The 24,531-nt window shown below is 37.4% G+C and overlaps 1 protein-coding gene and 1 long non-coding RNA gene across 2 annotated transcripts in view; both read left to right on the top strand.

Annotated features, from left to right (window-relative positions):
• LOC121527111 overlaps positions 1 to 6,121 on the top strand; it is a 29,757-nt gene extending 23,636 nt beyond the window's left edge. The window contains exon 3 of the long non-coding RNA XR_005993376.1: positions 5,974 to 6,121. This is a non-coding gene — a long non-coding RNA (uncharacterized LOC121527111). The remainder of the gene's footprint in view (positions 1 to 5,973) is intronic.
• A 3,646-nt stretch (positions 6,122 to 9,767) lies between these two features.
• Positions 9,768 to 23,630, top strand: aadac (arylacetamide deacetylase). Its single transcript, XM_041796719.1, has 5 exons — positions 9,768 to 10,126; positions 11,786 to 12,014; positions 12,556 to 12,625; positions 13,480 to 13,651; positions 20,233 to 23,630. The coding sequence occupies exons 1-5, from the start codon at positions 9,986 to 9,988 to the stop codon at positions 20,854 to 20,856; spliced, it is 1,236 nt and encodes a 411-aa protein (XP_041652653.1). The 5' UTR covers positions 9,768 to 9,985; the 3' UTR covers positions 20,857 to 23,630.
• The last annotated feature ends 901 nt before the right edge of the window (positions 23,631 to 24,531 follow it).

Below are 24,531 nucleotides of genomic sequence, written 5' to 3'. Positions count from 1 at the left end.
TAAAGTAAATGTAAAAATAGGGATTTTTAATTTGACAAAAAAAAAAAAAAAAGCACAATTACACAAAAAAACCTGCTCAGTTACAGTAATCTGAGTAAATGTATTTAGTTACTTACTTCCCCTGAAAAATAAAAGGCTATTTACAAATCTGTGTGCAAGGTTTCCATGTATAGTTTTGCAAATGACAAACCAGACAGATTTGCAATACTTTAAAATCCCACACAGATACACACACTGAAGTCAAATCTGTGCACACAGTTTATAAATTTATTGGCAGGAATATTGAACTAGTTATATGAAGCAGTGCAACATTTGTTCGAAATAAAGTGGTTAACCTAGTAAACCAGAATTAAGAGGAACTTTAGTGCTAATATGCACACATCATTCCAACACCTAATCAGGAGAAGACCTGCCTTGTCAATGTGTAAATAAAGGCAAGCTCACTGTGGTTTTCTTGTGTCTGGTGATAGCACATAAGAAACTCACGTGGAATGGGGTGAGAGGCCAACATTCTTATGACAGAAGTGTTGCATAGGGGACTGCTGATAAAGAGCTTATCCACTGCTGTTTCATACACCAGGTCTCATGATCCTGAGGCAGAGCGTGGAAATAACAAACCTCTGCGGTGCAGTGGTTATGTTCTGGTGGTCATGCAGGGAAGGTGTGGTGTAGACAGGTGGTGATAAAATTAACTGAAACATTTCCAGTGAACAGCCCTCTTATCTTTTATATAAAATTCCTCAATCAAAAGGCAGGTCTTTTATCCTCCAGACAGTTAAAAAAAAATAAAGATAAGATCATAGTGAAATATTTAAATGTTATATAAAAACAATTACATTTACATATATACATTTTTAGTTTCTCAGGCTTTAATTTAAGAAAAATAAATATCCCACTACAAGTTATGATAGGAGATACTGATTGCCACGATATAAAATAATGGCCTTCAAAATCCATTACATTCCTCAAAGTAGTTTGTCATACATCAATAATTTATTTAAAGCTGAAAAATTAGTCAAGTGGCTGTTGTGGTGTTTGCCATGATTAGACAAAAATGACACTGGTTTAATTTGTATGGCCTTTGTCAAATATATTTATCTACATCTCAATGCTTGAGTCCCCACATAAACATCAATAATCAGCAAAGAACCATTTGGTACCTCGGAACAGATAAATAGATATCTTGATAAAAAAGAATCTTTGCATTTATTTCACACAACTTAATCTTGTGGTAAGTTGTAACAGTACTCAGTCTGTGGCATACATCAGTAGCTAAGGACCTTTTTCTGCATTATCCACTCAGATCTAGTCTAACAGGTCTATAGCTGATTAAATATCTACTTCTATTCTTCTGCCAAACAATGGCTCAAGTTCTATTAGGTAAGTTACATAATTACAGCTTTGGCAAGCTAATCTTTATTGGAATACCAGCTCAAAGAATAGATTGCTTGTCTTTCAGCTACTGTTGGCCCCTGAGAGAACACTATGCACCTATGTGTTTATGGGATAAACAGGTCTGTCATTCACAATTCAAATACACATACTTTCTGAATTAAGTAGCTGTAACAATGATAATACAATGCAACATAATGCAACTTCATTGTTTGCATTGTTGGATCATTGTCTGGGGGAAGTTTTTGTCACAGCATGGAAAACCATTAAAGTCTTAACTTATAACAGCATATAATGAATTGAAATATCCACACATATAACTTCCAAACTTGTTTGATTAATGGGCAGATGCTCACTTGTGTTTGCTTTGAAAAATGTGTTTGCATTTTATTGTAGAATTTATTTTAATATTTTTCCTGTTAAACTTATGTTCAAGTTGAATTGTTGTATATTGTTATTTTGATGTATAGTTCATGGAAAATGCTTCCCATATCAACCAAATAAAAAGAAAGCAAAACCGTGAAAAAAAACATTGCAGGCGTGGGAACGTGGAGTTGATCAAGATGAACCTGTTCATAGTTGCTGTCAAACAGATAACAGCAGGATGGATGAACAGCATGAAGCAACCTCCCAGGCTCCTTATTACCCATGAACAGGCTGTAGCTCTGCTTCTGGCCTGCAGCTTAATATGAAAACCAATGGGGTTGCCTGATAAAATCAAGTATTAGTTCAGCTATTATCGTAAATTAAACAAGGAAATGAGAGCATGTTGTAGACTTAATACAGTTGATGACATGAAGGAGAACATCTTTCATTTCAATATCTCACAATTAAACAAGCTTGCAAACAGTTGTTTTTTATCATTTTATACTTTGAATCTGAAGCAAAGCTATTCTTAAAATATCCATGGTCCACAGAGCATTTAGATTTAGAAAAAGTGTAAAAAAGCATTTACAATAAACAAAAGATAATTTATCCGACAAGAATGTTGACATTTCCTTCTAGTGTAAAATCAGTGAGTTTACATGATACTTTATAATGCACTGTTGTGAACATCTCACTTGTGTTCCTTCCATCAAAAATAACCTTGGTTTTTGAATTTACTCTTGTCACTTTCTTTAACAGTCTTGTTATTTAGGTTCCTTTTTCAATGTTCACACCATACCGACTTTTTGTTGTTCCTTGATTGCTCTTTTCAAATATCTTAGTTAATATCAGTGAATTATTTTTTAACATGGAAAAGGATTAGAAATTGTTTGTGTTAGCTGTAAATTTAATAAAGAACCAATTTTCTAACAGCAAGGGTTCTGCTTTTTTAAATTATCCTGCTCCTGCTTGATAAAACATGGTTTCTGTAATTTTGAAAATATGTTTCACAGGAAACAACTAATTGAGTTCTGACTGCTGAACTTCAACTTCTACCTGATTGTATTTGGTGCCTATGAGACCATTCTCAGCAGGAAAAAGTCTGATCTAAAAACTTGTCTTGAGTTTTTGATGGTTATAAAATCAATACAACAGGCTCTAAAAGAGCTATTAAACAAACCAGATGGTCAGGTAGACTGACTAAATAAGTCTTTGGCCTACATGTACTAATGTTGATAATGAATGGAAAAATGTGAATGTATTTCATTTATTACTGTAAACACCTGATTGAGATTTTCTGCCTCCTCTCTGTACTGTTTGTTTATATTTCTAGCTTTTTAAACACAGTTATAATTTATTCATAGAATGACTCATAATTCTTTGATTTGTTTGTAAAGACGGAGCTCAACAGAGTTAGTGATCAGACCTATAATTCTGGAAACAGTTGGTTCTTTTTAGCTACAGTTTACTGTTAAGACAAAGCAGACTTTAGAAAGCTATAAGTGATATTACTTTGACTTTTTAGTTTTCTTTTTTTTTTTTTTGTATAGCTTTCCTTCTCTCTTTGTTTCATTTTACTTCTGTTTATCTCAGTGGCTGCTAAACAAATCTTCGATCAGGTACAAATAAAGTAACCTGAACATGAACCCTGCAAGTTTCTGTGCAGCGCAAGTAATGATTAGCCAATTACTCAACATCCCCAATGTCTCAGTTTTTGTAATAACAAGGTACATCATAAAACAATTAACTGAACATATTTCTTTTCCTTTTTTAATGTCTTTTACAATGCATGGTATTAGTTGGAAGATACAGTGCTTAACAAATTTATTAGACCACCTGTCATAAAAACGAGAAAACATAAATATTTTAGAAATCTTTCAAAAACTTGTTTAAAACAAAAATGTTATTGTAATTTATTTGGCAAATAACAAACTGAAACAACTACATAGTCCTTTTTCACGCATAATAATCAAAAAACTTCATATTTTGTATGGCCTCCATTGGCCTTGATAACAGCTTGCATTCTTGCTGGCATTGTTTTTATGTACTTTTCCACAGTCTCTTTTGTTATTGACTTCCAAATAGTTTCTAGCTGTTTCCACAGACTTGCTTTAGATGAAACTTTTGTGCCATCAATCTTTGAATCTACTAAATCCCAAATTTGTTCAACAAGATTCAAATCCGGACTTTGACTTGGCCAGTCCATCAGTTCCAGTACTCCAGATTCCCTTTTCTTGCTCAAATAGTCTCTGCACAGCTTTGAAGTATGCTTGGGGTCATGATCTTGTTGGTATATGAACCCACGACCAATCAGATTCAGTCCAGAAGAGATTCCATGATGCACTAAGATGTTGTGGTAGACGTTCTTGTTCATGATACTGTCCATTTTCACTCATTTTCCCATGTCGTATCCACAAATGGAACCCCATACCATAATGGATTCTCCACCGTGTTTCACTGTGGGTGCAATGCATCTGGCATCAAAACGTTCTCCAGCTTTTCTGCGGACATAAACACGACCATGCTGACTGAAGAGTTCAAACTTGGACTCGTCCATCCAGAGTACCTTCTTCCAGTCATCAACAGTCCAGTGTTTGTGCTCCCAGGCAAATCTGAGGCGTTTCTGGATGTTTGCAGGCCTCAATAATGGCTTCTTAGCAGCTATTCTTCCCTTTAAGCCTTGTTCCGTCAGTCGTCTGCTTATGGTCATTCTGGAGACTTTCTCAGACTCTGATCTAGAAGCATTCATCTCTGCCTGAAGATCAGCAGTGGTCTTCCTTCTGTCTCTAGTACTTCAAATCTTGAGGTGTCTGACATCTGCTTCAGTTAACTTTCCTTTCCTGCCTCTTCCTTGGCGCATTTTGTAAGTACCAGTCAGTTGACTCCAAAGCATACTTGACCACACTGTGAGAACACTTTATGTCTTTCTCTATTTGTCTCAGAGACCATCCATCATCATGAAGTGCTTTAATGCTGACTCTTTCATTTTCGGTGAGCTCTCCACGTTTTACCATTTTGAACAGGAATGAGGAATTTCAAACTGAATTCACCTTTTTATATCCAAATTTGAGCCGGCTCACTGGGCTTCTCTGAGAAGTCAGAAATTAATCAAGCATAACATTCAACCACTAAAACTCATTTTTCTGTTCAGGAATGCAAGTAAATAACTATAATTTGAATATTAATCAAGAAATATTAATGTGCTTTACTATTTTTTTCAGTTTTTTTGTAAATCAGTAAATTTGAAAATTCATGGATAACAATAATAATTATATTTTAGCTTTAAAAATATCATTTCTGTGAAAGGGTTTCTACATATTGGTGTATTAACCATTGCAGAAACATGAAGAATGATTTTGGTAATTATCAATGCTGTTAATTTAGGGCAGCTGTGGTATAAACCTTACTTTGGGTGGTGGTCTAATAAATTTGTGAAGCGCTGTATAAAGTCAAACAAAATATCGATGTTCAACATCAATTGCACAGCCCCAAGCAAGGCTTATGAGCTAAATCACACAAAAACATGCTTACACCCGTTAGTGTAAGTGCTAACTGCATTATCGCAGTTCATATAGACAAAGACAACATGAACACATGCAGAGTTAGAACATTTTAGCTATAAACACAGCCTTTTTATGTTTAAAATACAGTACCTTGTATTAGCAGTCATTTTGCTTCATCAATTTTTCATTTAAGTAATACTGTTCCACTAACGTAAGATGCTATGATGTACCTTTGCTGCATGTTTTGCAATTTTTATTGGTTGGTTTGTGTTTTTTAAAGTCTGAATATGCAAAAATATAAAAATCACTCTAGGGATTACCTGTCTAGAAGTAACTTCAAATGTCAGTGTAGTTTAGTTCGTTTTCCTGGTCAGTCTTCAGTGTAGTCATAAGGCCACTATCTGCATTGTTATGTATGAGTCCATGTATATTTATGTACAGTTTATGTTGTTTGGTCTCTATGTGTTGTCTGGTGTTATGTATATTTTTTATTCTTCTTTATGTACATGCTTGATGTACACTTGTGTATGTAAATCATCAAGCTGCCAGGGATGGAAATTAGCCTATGGCTATCTTGCACATTTACATGCACATTTGTCAATGTGCACTGTCCCTATAATTGATTAATAAATAAATAAAGATAAATCATTTGTTTAAGTGTATTAAAGGAAATCAGATAATTATTTAAAGAACTGTTTTTGTTATTCCTCAGAAACATGGAAAAGTGGACAAGGACAGTGGTGACAATCACAGACGACTGCTTCCAGCAAAGATGATGCGAAGATGCCAATGAAATGTTGCCCAGAGAGAGGAGGGCACGAGGAGGTTAGCAAAGAAGAGGATTGTTGGACTGTCTACAATAATACTGTAAGTAAGCACTGTTTTTACTTCTTTCATTTGCTCAGTATCTCAGGCTAATATTACAACTGGCAGACAACTGCAAACTAGCAGTTTATTTGACTGGATGCAGTAACGTTTATTGATTGTTGTAGATAATGTAGGCTGAATGGTCTTTGTTAAATGATTCTGGCCTAGGAGTGCCACAGTCGTAATGATCACAGATTAAAGTGATGAAATTTTATAAATGCTTTTTGGTGATTAGGATGTAGTAAATTTTAGTTTGTGGTTGCTCTTGTATGTCTTTAGTGTGCATTTTTATGTGTAATAATATACTGAATCAAATGAGCTACATTGTAACTCATTTTAATGGTAAATCGAATACCTGGGCTGCCCTGATTCACAATTTTATGCCTCCACTGTTGTTTTTACTAGCACACTGTAAGAACTCCCAAGCATCCTCCTTTGAGTTATGTGTGCTTTATTGCTTTTAAGTACCACTGGATTTTGGAGAGTTAAAGATGCAGTTTTAAAGAAACTCAGAGAAGGAGGACCAAAGTTTTCTCTTAAGACAACTGTTACATACCACAGGAATTGTAGGTTTGATCACAGGAATTGAAAAGAAGTAAGTTTAGCATTAGCATTGGGCTAAATATGTCAGTGTTTATGCATTTGGGTTTTTCTTTTGTCCCCTTTTCTTGAAAGGGATCTAATAATCTATTAAATTTGCATTAAACAAGGTACTCACAAAACCTATACATAAATGCACATGCATTCACACATGTACAATAGCCATCAGTCCCTGTTCTCATCAGACAGGAATGAAGCCAGAACTAACAGCTTGCATAAGGCCTAAAGGGAGTAGAAAAAAGAATTATACAAAGGCATGTAGCAACCATATATAAACCCTAAAACAGCTGCGAATGGTAAGCTCATTTAGTTTTCACATTTATACAGCATTCATTAAGTATGAATCATCTGGCCAAAGTAAGCTGCACATTCAAACCAATTAGCTGATTATTACATCAAAATGTGTTCCTCCAGCTCATCTCAGCCTGAACTGTTAATTGATCAGATCCCTCTTTACATGCAGCCTGTCTCCTTTGCCTCAGCAGGGGGTCTTCAAACTGAGAAGTTACGCTTGCTGCTCTTACTCCTCCTTTGCTCATCAGCAGCAGAGCTTTGGCTTGAATTCCTTAATTATAAGATTATGATGTTCCCCTGTGGATGTTTTGAAGTGGAGAATGTGCATGCACAAAGGAATGAAACGTGACCCGTCTTTATGAACACACACTCACATGTGCGCGGCTTACAAGCAAGCACACACACTAAAACCCATGAAAACACTCTCCGACTAGCTTGTAGTCTGCAGACATATTCACATCTTCTTGAGCTTGACACGCAGCAGGGTTCTGGGGTCCACGTGGCAGAACTCTGCACAGCATGGCTCTAGGTAGATGAAGACAACATCCACACCCACACACCCTCTGACACCAACCCCCCCAACCAAAAGATGCACAGTGGGAAGAAAGTTCCATGAAAGATTTACAAGCCTACTGAGGTGGTCTCCCTCAGAAACCCGTAGTTGGAGGAGAAAAGGAGGGAGGGAATTCCAGGGAGAATCCTAGAGTGTGTGAAGTGTGATTTTGTATTCAGAAGATTCAACAGTGATCAGTCTCACAGAGGCTCTTACCCACCCTCTGTCACACTCCAGCTGCATCTCATTGGAGTTTGATGACTGATAAAAGGAGACACTTACCAGCCCCTCACCATCAGCCAATTACAAAATCCTGTTTGAGTAAGAGAAAGTTTGAATAGATCACAGCACAGAGGTCAACACAGTCACGTGGAGGCATGTGGTACAGGTTTCAGAGATGAAGCCTGTGAAATGTACAGTTTGCCTCATAACATGCCTCTTTGTAAAAGCAGCAGCATATTTCTCAAACAAGTCCCATGAAGTCTGCACTAAAGTTGAATTTTTTAAAGACAGTGTATGCTATTAAGCTAGACCCTTTTGAACTCTAGAAGTGTTACTTAGAGCTTGTAAGACACTTAAGCTTTTTTCCTTGCACCTGTTTAAACCTATTTGACTGCTTACTTGAACAAATGTCACTATAAACTTTTTTTTCATTTATTTAACCTTTATTTAGTGAGGTTAGGCCCACTGAGATCAGAGATCTTTTTTAAGGTGGACCTGAACAAGAATGGCAGTCATACACAATTTCATCATCCAGTACACCTTAACACATACAGTAAACATAAAATTGCTAAAACAATAAGTCATCAATTCAGTGACTTTTGGAAGGTTTGAATTCAAGAGTATTTACAAATTCAGTCACTAAGGTTTGTTGTCTAAATTCACTCTGCAGATTGTTCCAAGAAAAGAGTGCAGAAAACCTTAAATCCTTTTTTCCCCAACTCTGGGGACACAAACTGCAAGTCCAATGAATGCAGGCTGTGCAATCCATCCTTCAAGATTAAAAGAGAGGAAAGGTCATCTGTAATTTTCTAAATAAAGATGTTCGAATGTCCAACACGTGTACTTAACTCTCTTGAATATAAGGTAGACTAGGGAGTAAGAAACCCACAGTTTGTGATAAATCTTCGTGCACCATGATACACTGTCCAACATGTGGAGACTGTGAGCAGAAGTATTCATGTACAATAAATCACCACAATCAAGGACAGACGAAAAAATAGGACCCAACTTGCCTCTTTTTGCCATAGAAAGAGATACAGGACTTGTTTCTGTAGTAAAAACCAAGCAAGCTGTCAGCTTTTCAGCCACTTTCTGAATAACAGAACAGTTTTCTTCAAGCAAAACTCCTGAATATTTGAACGAGGATGCCAACTTAATTTCTGGGCTGTATTTAGTAACACTGTTCTTTGACAGAGCTGCTCTTAAAGATGTAGAGAACATGGTATAGTTTTATCTAGTAGTAGTTTTATCTGCATTTAGAACAAGCTGCAGCTGCTAAAGCTGATCTTGGACTAAATCAAAAGCATAAAACTATCATGGAAGAATGTTGCATACAACTAATTTTCTGTAGTTGTGTGACTGTAACCTCCCCTTAAGCTACTGTGTCTCCGTCAGACTCCTGCACCAGCAAATGAGCTCCTCGTGCAGGCTCCTTCAAAACGTGAGTGCATCAGAGAGTCGTATTGCTTTGACAGGGGGTCCTGCCAGGAGAGCCGGCATCTCATCTGAATATGTCACCAATAATATTATTAGCTTAGGCTGCCTGCAACTATAGCTGCGTAGCTGCTCTGCAGAGTCGCTCTTTAATGCTTCGGCTGGAACTACATGGGTTTCTCTTGTTTTTAAACCTTACTATCAGAGTACAATTCAACGTTAACGAGCGCATATCTGGCAGCGAGTAAATCCTCTTATGCCTAATATTATTGGAAGAAAGCTCTCTAAATGCATCTTAAGCAGAAATGAGGGGAAATAGTTGTTTTGAAACGTGGTGATCCCCTGTGGGTGCATCAGTTACATCTTGACTCCTATGTTTTGACGCTCTCGTCAGCTGTGTGGCCATGCTAAGGAGGCACCTGAGGAATTTGCAGCTTGGGCCAATGTGGGACGGTACTGCCTCGTGAGTTCGCGGGGCGCGCTCCTGTATCCATATCACTGACTCTCAAATTAATTCTCCAGCTTTACGGGACCGACATGCATAACGAAACGCGCACGAGCAGCGAGGAAAAGCCCCGAACATGCACGCCGATAACCATCAAATGACACCAAACACGTGCTGTCATATTTAGCTGGTCCGGATCCAAAATTAATTCAGAGCTTTGTCGCGCGTTAGAGTTCCTGTTTGACAGGTACGACTTACAGCCTGTCCGTGTTTGCACCCTGTCAAACTTCTGGGGACGCACTTTGTAAAATGAGGTTGGGAAATATTATTTTTTTCGTCGCTGTGTGCTCTTTTACCGCGTATTATATTTATGAGCCCATTCCTGAGGAGATAGAGGAGAGATGGAAACTCATGTTGACCAACTCTTTCTTCAGAAGTGTCAGCCACCTGGTAAGGAATCAAACTCTTTTTCTTACATTTCATCTGCACATACATCTTTAAAATGCTTTCCCTAAGAATATAAAGCTCTCTGCCAATGAAGAAATGTGTATTTTTTAAGGGCATTAAGGGACACTTTGCCCTTCATTCCTCCATAGAAAACCTGTAAAACTATTGTGTCTTTGTTCTTTCAGGGTGACTACGAGGCGCTTATTTGCTGATGTAGAGTTGCATACTGGTTACACCAGCTTATGTCAGATGCTAATCCATGTATTGTATAGTCTGCTCACCTGTCCTAATAATAGCCCCTATTGAAGTCCTGCTAGAGCCTGTGCTTAACTGTTGCCCATTATGATGCAACCAATGTGGCTCTTTACAGGTGTAAAACATCTAAATATATTTTCGTAAAATTAAGATAAGATAAACTTTTATTGCTCCCCCATTTGGGGAAAGCTGGTCATTACAACAGCTCATCAAGAGATGGACAGAAATTAGCAATACTCAACAAAAGTAAGATTTTAAATGTGCTAACAATATTTTAATACAATATGACCAAAATTTGCAATAATAACAACAATCTAAATAATAACAACAACAATATTATTTGCATATTCACATGTGTATTACATGTGAACTAAACTGTGACTATGTTCAGTAGATATTATAAAGTCCTCATTTTGTCATGCCATTACTAATACTAAGAGCTGTGCTTTTCCAGTATTCAACAACTAGGTGTTGCAGTCTTTCAAACATTGTTCTTAGTATTTAACATACACTTTAAGCATATAGTAGTGTACAAAAGAACACTGAAAACAGAAGAAAATGGATCATTTTGAAGGACACTATCATTGTTAGGCCAGTCCTCATCATTTCAATATGAAAAGTTGTAGAATATTTGATGACACATTTTGTTGCTGCTCAGCCTTTTTACTGCATCACATTCTGAAACAGAATTATAGAGCCAAACTTATCTCCTTGTTCCATGCCCACAGCCTTTCTTTTAAAAGATTTACAATGTCAAAGTGCAGTTAAATGACTCATTTTATTTGAAGGCATAGCCTATCTTTTTTATGTCCATCTGCAACAAACAAGCATTTTTTACATTTTGAAGTCATTTTTTATTTACTCTAGCTTTCCCTTTTGAACTTAAACTATATTACCTTTCTTTTTTCAGTTTTCTAATTCCGTAGACAAATAAATGCCTTGGTGCTGTGTACGCTGAAATAAGTCTGTGATAGTAGGTACTGCAGAGCTTCTAGATGAGTCTTTGATTAGTCTTCTTGTCACAGTGGAAAGCATCAGCTGATGAGCCTCATGCCAGCCACGAAATGCTTACATCATTGCTTTTAATGGAATACAATTCATAGTTTTGTAACTGTATATTGACTTATCACTTCTGGGGAAAAAAATAATTTCTTTGGGGGACTGATGACATTTCAGCAGACAATATTCTGTTGTCTACAGTCTCCTTGTCACTGTGTTTAACATGGCAACAAGTTCTGCATCTTAACATCTCTCTGTTTGTAGAAAAGGAGCTTTGTTCATGTTCATTGTATTTATGTAGGATAAACTGTTTCCAGGGGCTAATTATTTGTACAGGAAGTAATGCTGATGCCTCAGGTGTGAGAAATAAGAGGCTCTGTAACATGTCTCTTCTGTTTCACTCTTTAGGCAGACCTGAGTGAGTTCCTGGGGCTTAAGGACTACATGGGGGTGATGTACTTCATTACGCTGATTGAAAATGTAGCACCCGTGTCTGATGAACACGTCAAAGTGACCGTTGAAACATTTGATGGAGTGGAGGTGTTGGTGTACCAGTCGAAGCAGTGGGGCAGTGACGCTGAGCTCAGAAGAGCCATTATATACCTGCACGGTGGAGGGTGGTGTCTAGGGAGTTCCCGTAAGTTGATGGGTTGGCCCGTCTCCTTATTTTTCAGGGTTATGGCTCCTTGGTGTAAAGACTGATCAAAAGAAGGATGGATGGATAATGCATGCTCTTGTGATGTGTTTATCAGACAGTTATCCTCTTAATATGAGAAAGTATAATAATAAATCTCCTACTTGATTTAAATTCGAGCAGGCTCTACGACAGGACCACAAATAAAGATAAGATTATCAGAAACACAAGCCATAGAGCTTACACAATTTCTGAGGAAATAACACACCGTCTGTAGGAGCAGTGGGAACCCAGAGGGTGGTTACCCTTTAATCCAAAACATAAAGACATGACATGCAGTTTGACACAACTCATGCTGTTTTTGCAATCTGTTGAACAGTTCTAAGAATTATAGTAACTCAGGTCTTTCTCAGTACCACTTGCATTCTATTGCATTCTATAAAAGTTAATGCACAGTATCAGGAATGGATGGGTGCAAATCGTTGTTTGTGTTGCCTAAAAATCTCTGTTATTAAATTTGTGTTTGTCTTCTCTATCTATGCAGGAATGAGTCCGTATGATCTCCTGGCTAGAACAATGGTTACTGAGCTAGATGCAGTGGTTCTCTCTGTAGAGTGAGTATTACCTATTTTAAGGCCTATAATATGCAAATGCTATTGTATTTTATATAGATGGCTATGTATCTACTAGAATAAAATCAATTCAGAAGTGATATAGATATTACTTAGCTCCTGTTTAATTTCTGTTCTTCATAGTTAGATCTAGCTCTTCCCCTCTTGTTGCCTTTGTTTCTTACAGTTTTTCTGACATCACATGGGCCTGTCCTCCCTCATTAGTTGCAGTCAAAGTGAGAGTGCAGTAGGGTGTAGCTAACAGGTTTTTATTTGGGTCCCGTCAGGCCTTTCCTCTTTCACAGTGGGTTATTTTAACCATGTCTGGCTCTATGTCCAACTCTCCATGCTGTTACTCTGAAACCAGTGCTCCCTCAATGTGTTCTTAACTCTTTAGAATTTTGGACAGGTCTGTCCAAAATAAGAGGGCTTGCCTTTTCAAAACCACAAAGTCATACATCCTTTTTTGGGTGTATAATATGGTAATGTTTACTGGTGCATATTTGACAGTGAGAGAAAGAGTGTATCAGTTTGGGGGATATTGTCTTATCTGCCTCATCAGAATTCCTGTCTGTAGTTTGTTTAGGGTTCAGTGGGTGATTCCAGCGTTTCACAGACTGTTTCATTGTCCTTAATATGGAAAAATGTTTATCTTTAGTTCCCAGTATTTGTGGAAACTAAGAAATGTAGATTACATGTCTGTAGCAGCTACATTTTTATTTGCAACCTTTATTAAATCACTCCCCTTTGTTTTTTCCTGGCCCTGATTGTTGTCCAAGCACATAGCATGTGTCTGTGTATTTTTTTTTTTGAGTTGTTTTCTTCTTTGTTGCTTTGATATGCTTCTGCTTTTTCAGATACAGACTAGCACCTCCTCACCATTTTCCTGTCCCCTACGAGGATGTGTACCGTGTGGTCAAACACTTTCTCCAGAAGAGGGTGCTGGTCCAATACTCTGTGGACCCAGGACGCATTGCTGTGTCTGGGGATAGTGCTGGGGGCAACCTAGCAGCTGCCGTGACACAACAGGTACATAATCTATTTGGTCTTTCAGATGCTGGTTCTGTTTTATTTTGTTCTGTTTCACATTGAAAAGAAAAAAGTGATCTACTGTTTAAGGGTAACTATGTGCATTTTGAGAACATGACCCATTAAAATTGTAACTGGCAAGTAGGAATGGCAGTAATACAGTAATACCATATCCTGGGGTGTTATAAAATAGTCAAAGTATTGCTTTGATTAACATCACGAAGATGATGTTGTGTACTGAGTGCATGTTTATAATTATTGCCTTGAGAATGTGTCCATTTCTACCAGCAGCCCCACTGCCAGTGTGTGAAGATGCTTTAAACCTGAGAAATGAAATCCTGCTAATAATTTAAGGCCAATTTGGCAAATGATGGACATGCACATACCTACCAGTGCATTTATACTAATGCACAGCGTGCTTTTCCTGGCAAAGCACTGGGTCTTCTCTAAAGTGCACCGCTGGTTATAATTTGATCAACGGCAATGATAGTTTAAAAACAAATGTAGGTCAGTGAGGGGAATTGATAAAGTTTGGCCCATTAATAACCACAGCTGCTGCATGCTGCAGTGGAAATGTCAAGCACAATAAAACCATCAGCAGTTTTTAAAAACGATTAAACGTATCTAAACCCATTTTTAAGCGAAATGTAGGTGAAATTAATCAGTGCTTGTTGGTTATGTAGTGAACTTGTTGCAAGAAAGAGCTCACCATTTTTTGTAATGCATAAATTTATAATCATTAGGCCCATCTTGATCTGATTAGAAGCACACGGGACATTACTTCATATTTTTAGATACTGCATGGTAATAGTTGTGGATTATCAGTTTTATATTTCCTTGTAACGATGAGGGTAAAGGGTGCATATGAGCTATTACACACTTACAGAGAAAGAGAGGAAAAATGGAGACAGAAAAAAAGCATTGCTTCAACTATCCAGGCTCAAATCACTTCCAGCACCCCTGTAGTCAGCATCAGTGTTTTTAGACTCAAAGCATTTTGTTAAAGGTTTAAATGAAGTGAAGGGGCGTGTGCTTTGCCCACTGTGCTTGCGTGTGCACGGGCAAATGCTTGTATACTGTGTGTTGTAAACACCTGGCTGTAGTACCATCTAAAATTTACAGGAGGTTTAACATTATAAAGGAACAGATACTGCCCAATCCTATTGGCAAAGGATTGGAACAAACACATCTAAAAGACTGTATTACTTCACTTGGAGAGAAGTCTGTAGATTTGTTATTCAAAAATTAAAAGTTCATTAAACACTTTGGGATGTTTACAATACATGTGCTACCAATACAGTATTGATACGCCTTATAGAATCGGTAAAAGTGGTGTCTTCATCAAAGATGGTTAGTTTGATTATGAAAAGACGAGCTCCATCTTCCTATCAATCCATTGAATTTTAGAGGTAAAGATAAAAAAAGATAGCAGAAAAGATAACCTTTTAGATTAAATCTGCAAATATGACACGCAGCCTTTTTCACACACTCAGACAATGTGGTGAAGCAATGTCCTGTACTTAAAATGGAAGACTGTGATAACATTTAGGAAGTGATTCAGCTTCTTCACTATTGCTTCACTTTGACTTGCTTGACAGATCTTGGCTCTTTAATATGACTGTTGCTTTAGAAACAGTTATATAAAGGTAGAGCTGTTTTATGTGAATGTTTTGGAGGTTGATTTTGATGTTGTCCTTGGACTGCCTCGCTGCTTGGCAAACATCTAGTCCAGAGTTTAAAACCTGTTTTGGGTCCTAGCATGTGCCAGACACCCATAGAGCTTCCCCTGTCAATCTTAGCTGGTGTTTAATGACATCAGAGTCCTTCCAAAGGGTTTTTGATGGTTAAACATCAAGTTTTGCAGTCTTTCATTTCAGCTCATTCTTAAGATTTTTTTAAAGCCCTACAGTGGTGTGGATAAATGACTGATTTTAACACCAATCCCGAACTCATTGTTTTCATCTGGACAAAGCTATTCTTCAGAGCTTTGGCATTGTACACTTAAAAAAAGAAAAAAGAAAACCTCTTTGGACAAACTCTGTTTAATTGTGGGTTGGATTGCTATCCAAAAAGTTAATGCAACCCCAACTCAAACTGAACACATCTATGCATTACAATTTAAGTTAAACCAACTCAGTTTTACTGGCATCAGTATGTCTTTTATAAAAGTTTAGGTAATTTAAACAAAAAAAATGTAGCAAGTTAAACTTAATAAAATAACTTAATAAATAACCACACAGAAACAAGATGATTTTACGTTGAGCTCACTAAATAAAGTTGCTTCAGATTGTCATAAAATACTTAGACTGACCTAAACAAATCCAGTTATTTTCCATGACCATGTGTTTCCATTTTGTCAATTCAGCGAAATCTTACGTTTTTCAAGTAATGTATGTTTTGGTGCTCCAGTGTCTCTTTGAGGAAGGAAGAGACAGAGAGACACACTCTGAGCCAGGACATGATCTTAAACGAAAGGCAGCACACCATTTACAGAATGACTCTTTCCATTCCCACAGGCAGGAAATCCCGAACTGAGTGGAAAAATTCACTCATTGTGCAGAAGTGTCTAACCTCAAAAACAAAAACAATCCACCAGAAATATGAGCAAAAGAATCCCAACAGTGATGACTGTACAACAAGAAACAACCAAATACATCTTAACACATCTACATTCTCCGCCTAAAGGCTTGATTGCTAAACTCTGCCCAAATATCCCCCAACAGGCTATGTTAGTTTACTTACAACGACAAATGTACACTTTTTGACATGAATGAATGAAGTTCAACCAATGTATTTCAGATGTTATTTTTATTAACCAACATAGAGCTGATACAGGTAAATAAGCACAGGCCTGCACAAGTGCAGTGTGAAGTAACTTAGTCTTTTATCAGATTTTAGAAGTATTATTATCTTGTTTTCCCCTTTTTGCTAATTTTTGATTAAGCAAAAAGTAATTTTGATTCTATAATCAGATTGTACTGGATCGAATCGGACCGAACCGAATTGAATTGGATCAGACAGAATTGTTCTGTATTTTAATGAATCTTCAGTAATTCAAATTATAGCCTGTGAATCGAGATTTGAATCAAATCGTCTTTAGATAGAGAGATTCTCACCCCTAATATTTTGTCACATATACAGTGCTTAACAAATTTATTAGACCACCACCCAAAGTAAGGTTAATGCCACAGCTGCCCTAAATTAACAGCATTGATAATTACCAAAATCATTCTTCATGTTTCTGCAATGGTTAATACACCAATATTAGAAGCTCTTTAACCCAAATGATATTTTTAATGCTAAAATATAATTATTATTGTTATCCATGAATTTTCAAATTTACTGATTAACAAAAAACTGGAAAAATAGTAAAGCACATTAATATTTCTTGATTAATATTCAAATTATAGTTATTTACTTGCATTCCTGAACAGAAAAATGAGTTTTAGTGGTTGAATGTTATGCTTGATTAATTTCTGACTTCTCAGAGAAGCCCAGTGAGCCGGCTCAAATTTGGATATAAAAAGGTGAATTCAGTTTGAAATTCCTCATTCCTGTTCAAAATGGTAACACGTGGAAAGCTCACCAAAAATGAAAGAGTCTGCATTAAAGCACTTCATGATGCTGGATTGTCTGTGAGACAAATAGGAAAAGATATAAAGTGTTCTCACAGTGTGGTCAAGTATGCTTTGGAGTCAATTTGTTGAGACTGGTACTTACAAAATGCACCAAGGAAGAGGCAGGAAAGGAAAGTTAACTGAAGCAGATGTCAGACACCTCAAGATTTGAAGAGACAGAAGGAAGACCACTGCTGATCTTCAGGCAGAGATTAATGCTTCTAGATCAGGGTCCAAAACTAACACTTGCCACTCGCCAATTACGGGTAGATTTTGTCTCTGGCTGGTAAATTTTTAAGACCACTCACCTCTCTGCTGAGTTATTTTTTTTACCAGCGAAAAAAACATTTTTTTGTTACTAGAGAACGATACTGGTATCGGCTGGTTTCCTGGCAGAGTAATGTGTATTGCAGACTGAGACGATCTTTGGTCACATAGGTACGTCGGTCATGACATCATTCACAGCGTGGCGAGGTGGATAGCTGGTTGTTACTGTAGCCGTACCTCCTTGCAGTGTTGTCAATTTAACGGCTGTGGTGCTATATTTAGCGAGTTTTCAGACCCCTCTAGCAACTCTTTTTCAAAAAAGCGACCAGTGACAAATCTAGCAACTTTTTCTGGTGCCACTGCAGACTTCTGAAATCTCTGACATGAAAGCATGTATCGTTGTAGCACCTCTTGAGCAGCGGTAGCTGCCGTGGGCCCCTCCCCATCCCAAAGCACTGAAAGCCAGTCCACTCTAGTCCCTCTTAGCTGTGGTTAGAGCAGGAGATGCTCATGCCTCCATGTCCAGACTACAGATTAACCCTGTGAAGGCACCTAGACAGTTTTTTTTTTATTGTCTCTTTTTGGTCCAGTTAGATTGTTAATGAAGACTGTATAAAAAAAAAAAAAATTGATTTGTTGTAGGCTCTTAAGTGGACCATAGGTTTTAAACTAAACCAAATGTAAGAAAACTAAACTTATAAGAAAAATATAATAATAAATGAATGATAAACCAAAAATAAAATTTAAAGTAACTCTGCCAGAGTATCCCTTGAGTCATTTTGCCTAGCCCAGATAAAAGAGGGTTGGAATTGTGGAGTTATTAAAACAAGAATCGACAGAAGCAAGTTCATTTGTTGTTCTGCACATAATAAGGGTCTTTTTACTCACATTTTGTCTCTTTTAGCATGCATTATTGCTAGTATTAGTGCATCCTATTAAAATATTGATTGAGAATCGCATACAAGACCCAAATGACATGTTAAATAATACTGAGAGTAAATTACAACACTTAAAAGCAATTTTTATTTGGTTGGCTAGTAAAGTTTCTGCCTGGCTGGTAAAAAATTTCCCCTACAAAATGTTCTTCCAAAAGGATTAAGGCTTACTCAGGTACATTTTTGCAATCTCCAGTCTGGCTTTTTTATGTCTCTTTGTCAGCAGTGGGGTTCTCCACGGTCTCCTGCCATAGTGCTTCAACTCATTCAGATTATGACATATGGTCTGAGCTGACACTTTTGCACCCTGAATCTGCAGGACAGTCTGAATTTGTGTGGAAGTCGACTGAGGATGTTTATCCACCATTCCAACTATCCTGCGTTGCATTCTTCTGTCCACGTCCAGGGAGATTAGCCACAGTTTCATGGGTTATAAACTCCTTGATTTTATTATGCACAGTGGACAAAGGAATTTCAAGATCTCTGGAGATGGTCTTGAAATCTTGAGATTGTTCATATTTTTCCACAATTTTGCTTCCTAAATCCTCAGATGATTCTCAGCTCTTCTTTCTCTTCTCCATGCTTGGTGTGACACACACAGGCACACAACACAAAGGTTGAGTCAACTTTTATACATTCTTACTGGCTTCAGGTGTGATTTCTAGATTGCCAGCACCTGTTACTGCCACAGGTGAGTTTAAATAAAATGATTTACCCACAGTTTTAAAAGGGTGCCAATAATTTTGTCCGGCCCAATTTTTTGAGTTTTGTGTAAAATTATGTCAATTTTTCTTTTTTCATCAGATTTTTTGTGTTGTTCCAATGCACATAAATGAAATAAACATGTGGATACCAAAAAAATTTGTTATTGCAACAATTTTTGGGAGAAATGGTATATTTTCTGGAAAAATTCCAGGGGTGCCAATACATTCGCCCATGACTGTATATATAAATGATTTAACAAGATACATTTTAATTTATCAATGTTTATTAATTATTTAAATGTGTAACATCTAAAAAAGGCCTGAATTTCTTTTTTGATTGTAGCTTCCTAGGTGACAGTTAGGTTGGCCTAGGGCTGCTCTGTGCAACGGGACCTGTCCATTTTCCACATTACTAACAATCCACCCTTCGGGACATGGATGTCTCCTTCCCTTTCTCAGTATCTACAGATATTATCAGAAGAAGCCACATTACTACCATTGGAGTCAATATATATTTGTTTTTGCAAATACAGAGAAAGGGAACTGACGAATTCTTCTTGTACTTACTACTAATTACTACCTCGATAAAGATATTGTTCTACCTTGTACATTTTGTTGTAAGCACCCCCCTACATGATCTACCTGCATTGCTTAAAAGGAAACAGAAACTATGGGAAGAGATGGTTTCATGTAGGCTTGTTTATCCAGGCTTGTTTGGGGGACAGGTCAGTTTAGTTTTATTTCATACATGGTTTTGAAATAAGGCCTTTTTATGACTCATCACTCTTATATTCACAGAGACACACATGTTGTTTCTTAGCATTATTGCTGGGTTTAATTTAACCAAATAAATGTTCAGTAGTTCATTGATGAGACAGAGTAAATCCAGAACATTGTGGGTGATGCTGTATTTCCTGTACAACCATGACAACAGTAATCAGATGAAGCTGGTTTATGTCTAAAACATTTTCAGGCCAAGTCTAGTCTTTTTCAGGAATACTTTCTTTTCAACATATTTAATCCTAAACATGCTGATCCCCCTCTGTCTGTCTTCACAGTTACAAAAAGAGCCTGGGCAGCAGGTGATGTTGAAGGCACAAGCACTTATCTACCCTGTACTGCAGGCACTGGATCTTAACACACCTTCCTATCAGCAGAATCAACACATGCCTATTCTGCCACGCACCCTCATGGTGCGCTTCTGGAGTGAGTATTTTACCAGCGACAAAGCCTTTTTCAGAGCCATGATGGATAACACTCACAACAACCCAGTGTCTTCCAATCTGCTGAAGTTTGTCAACTGGAGCGCCTTTCTACCAGAAGCCTATCATGGAAAGTACAACTACAGTGCTCCCGCTGTGTTGCAGGGAGTCAGGGAGGATGCTGGGATGGACGGACCGTCTCGATCCCTAGCTGACCCCAGGGCGTCACCCCTGCTGGTTCCAGACAAGGACTTACACTCTCTGCCTAAGACCTACATTCTGACATGTGAATATGATGTTCTACGAGATGATGGGATCATGTATGTCACACGGCTCCGTGCTGCTGGTGTAGAGGTGACACATGAACACTATGACAAAGGATTTCATGGAGGGCTAATGTTCACTGTGTGGCCAACCGACTTCATGATTGCACGCCTCATGACGGACAATTATATCAAATGGCTCAAGGAAAACTTGTAAGAGCTCTCTATGATCAATATCCATTCCATTTTTTCCAAATAATGCACCATTAATCAGCCATTTTTTCCAACTATTTTTGTGTTACTTTGTTTCTCATATGTAGAGACTGGTATTCCCTTACCCCCCGTAGGCACATTCAATAACAGAGAAACCAAATTTTAAAGTATCGATCAGATAATCTGAAAATAGATGTTTAATACAGTACCATCTGCCAAGTTGATGCTCAAGTGTAATAATGTAATGTTTTTAATAATGTTTTTTATCCAAGCTAATGAAACTACACAGATCTTAGTGTAACTGTTGAACATCACAAAAGTTTTTTTTGTGGATATTGGCAGCTGCTAATTGTTATTTCCCACCAAAGAACCTGCTTGTCAATTTGATGCCCTGTTTACACGACACCTTTTCAGGTGAAAACCGAGACTTTTGTAGCGTTTTGGCTGTCCGTTTACACTAGAACGGCGTTTTGGCACCTGAAAATGGAACAATTTGGGAACGGACTGCAGAGTGAAAGTTTTTCAAAACGCCCCCGTCTCCATCTCTGTGTAAACAGGGAAAACAACACTTTCTGAAAACGCGCACTACACAGTCAGCTGTCAAGCGTAAGTGTTGCGGCACTCTGAAGCGAGCCGTGGCAGCTTGAGTCTGTTGTATTTTACTTTGATTCAGCTTGTCATGTCACAGACAGCTGGGTTTAGGAAAGGGGACACATTATTCTTGTTTAGAGGGCTATCAGTGCCAGTTTCTTTAGATAAAGTCATGCTATTAATATTGGAAATGATTACTTTGACCTTTTTTATCGATCATCATCGCTGCCATCATTATCGTAGTGGGCAGAGAAATTTCACGGCTCATATTAACACAAAAAATGCTTCGCTAGATCAGTCTTGTTATAATGTAGATATCCGCTGAGAATAATTAATTCCCCACGGACAAATTCAGCTCCTACAGCCTGTAACTTCTGGTGGAATTTCTCATAAAGCGTGGCGCTGCTCATGAGCGCACCTGAAGCCTTTTTCTAGAATGATAATTTTCCTATATATCTGCTTCTTGGAAATGATTTAGACTTTATCTTTTTTCTTTAAGTTTTAATAACTAACTTCAGCCTGTAGACTCCTCTGTCTGCTCCTCCACCGGCTACATATAATGCACAGCTGATGGAGGAGACAGGATTAAAGCTTCCATGTTAAGGTTAAAAAAGATAGTTAATCACTTCCAAGAAGCAGATTAAATTGAAAAAGGGGAAGTAGAAATATTGTTCGAAAAAGGCTATCATTCTTTTGCTGCACTAAAAGCAGGAAGCGCTGCACTTTCAGAGAAAATCCACAAGAAATCAAAGGCTTCAGGAGAAAAATGTGTCCCTGGAAAATCAGTCTCAACAGGATTTCGTTATAGTAAGTCTGGTCTTGCAATGCATTTTTGTGTTTATATGTGCCATAACATTTCGCTGCCACACTAGGATGGTGATGAGGAGGAGGATTTAGTGATGAATTACTCTCACGCACACGTGTATGATAAAAATGTTACATATTCTCAAAAACACATGAAAACACTGTCCTTGTGGTAGAGACAGTTTTATTGTGCAGTAAATCACCTTACTACAGCGTTTTTCTTTTTCCTGCGTTCTCGTGTAGACAGAGATTGTTTTCAAAACGTTGCCGTGTAAATGTGAAACTTCTTGGAAACGAAAACGGAAAACGAACAAAACGTTGTCGTGTAAACAAGGCATGTGTCTCCATAATCTGGCCACAAAATTGAGACCCATCTGGGGTTTGAAGAGTTAACAGCTGAAGTCTGTCAATGCTGGAAATGCTTTCCAGAGCAGATATTAGAATCAGTTTGGCCAAAGTTAACATTTATCCCTGCCAATAGCGGCACAACAGTGCTTGAGTTGTTTAAAAACCCCAAAACTCTAGAGTATGTAATATTTCATCAAAGATTGTCAGATCCTATTCTGTTAAAGTAAACATCCACAAAAACAGGACTGACCCTAACCCAACATGACACAACATGTTTATTTTGGCTGCCAGGGTTATTCTCACTGGAACGGAAAATTAATTGATTAATATTGACAATTATCCTTACTATCACATATCTTCATGTAGTCTTATTTTGACTGTTTCAGATGGGTGTTCGATGATAGATTCTTTGGCTTTGAAATTGTTTCACATCAGGGCTACACATGATGGAAACGTATCAACCACATTCCAGTGAGCATGATGGTATATTAATGAACAAAGACAATTTTGTGACGATATACCTCCAAACATCATTTGCATCATATCATCGAAGAGAGGTATATCTTCATCAAACTGTTAGTCCCTGAACTTCTGGGAGCAGCTTTTAGGGGGAATGAGACTGCAATCAGTGTTCTTGGAGACCAATGATCATAAAATGTCAAATAAAACGATTCTCTTGACTCTCAGATTTATCTTATCACTCATCATTCATATTTCATATATGTTTACTTATCACTATGACTCACTACACATGAAACTGCTCGTATAAAGATAACAGGAAAACAAAGGGTACCAAAAATCATCCATGCTATAAATGTCCCTGTCTGTCCTTAGTGTCTCACTGTTCTTTATACTCTATAGACTAAGATCACTCGTGTTGGTCAGTTGTAAAATAGAAAGTCTTAGTTGTATTAATGGCATTTTAATTTGTTGCAGGATTTTTTTTAATAACCATTTGTTTTACTATTTCCTTATTTTTACAAACAAAATACACACTATGTAATTTTTCAAAAACTGACAGCTTTAAAGGTTTTATTCTTGCTACATTTTAAATTTGAATAGGAATAACTGATGTTTTTTAAATTTACTCTTTGTGAGCTTGTTATTTTCATCACATCATTTCGGTGTTTCTTGTCAATAAATTGACTTGACCTTTATCTACTAATGAACTGTACTGTTTTGTGAACAGAGAGAAAAAAAAAACAAATGTGAGCAGGTGTACTTGTTAACATTGCAGTTCCTTTTGCATAATAGTGACAAGCACATTACACTCAAGGAACGTGAACAGGATGATATGCTGAGAAGGATATTGTATTGACTGACTCAGACACACTTAATCCACTTGGTGCCACTTAGGGGAAGCAGCCCCTGTGGGATCTCCTGAGTGTTCATAAGCTCCAGGGGAGAGTACAGTTGATCTGCAGACACACTACAGACCACAAAACGCACCAGCACATGTTCTTCCCAAGAGACTTGAAAAAACAAGCTGTTTTATTTTCAGTAAATAGCAAAGGGCTTGTTGCATCTATAAAGAATCATAAATTATTTCAAGTAGGTCACCCATGTTCATCAGGACATTATAAACAGAGTAGACTGTTTATGTGCTACGCTATGATGGTCTCGTGTGCAGGTGTGTAAATAAGTACTTCATTTGTTTGCACTTATTATCCCTCTGTAGACAAAGTGTGTTTACAGTTAAATTCTTTCAGTGCATTGGAGGGATAAGAACAGTAACGTGAAATGGATTATGGCAGATGATTCCCTGAACTGTTAATAATGTGTGGTGTTTTTGAAGGGATTATTCCTACATACAGTAAAGACAATACAAAAATCCTAACTCTGTTCACACAAGAATGTGAGCAAGCATGATGAGCTATACACCCACTGCTACATCTATTAATGCCCTTTTTGTAGACATGATGTACATGTTTAATGC

Source organism: Cheilinus undulatus, linkage group 2 (genome assembly GCF_018320785.1).
Source record: "Cheilinus undulatus linkage group 2, ASM1832078v1, whole genome shotgun sequence".
In the NCBI taxonomy this organism is placed as follows: Eukaryota; Metazoa; Chordata; class Actinopteri; order Labriformes; family Labridae; genus Cheilinus; species Cheilinus undulatus.
This window is presented reverse-complemented; position numbering and strand designations above follow the sequence as displayed.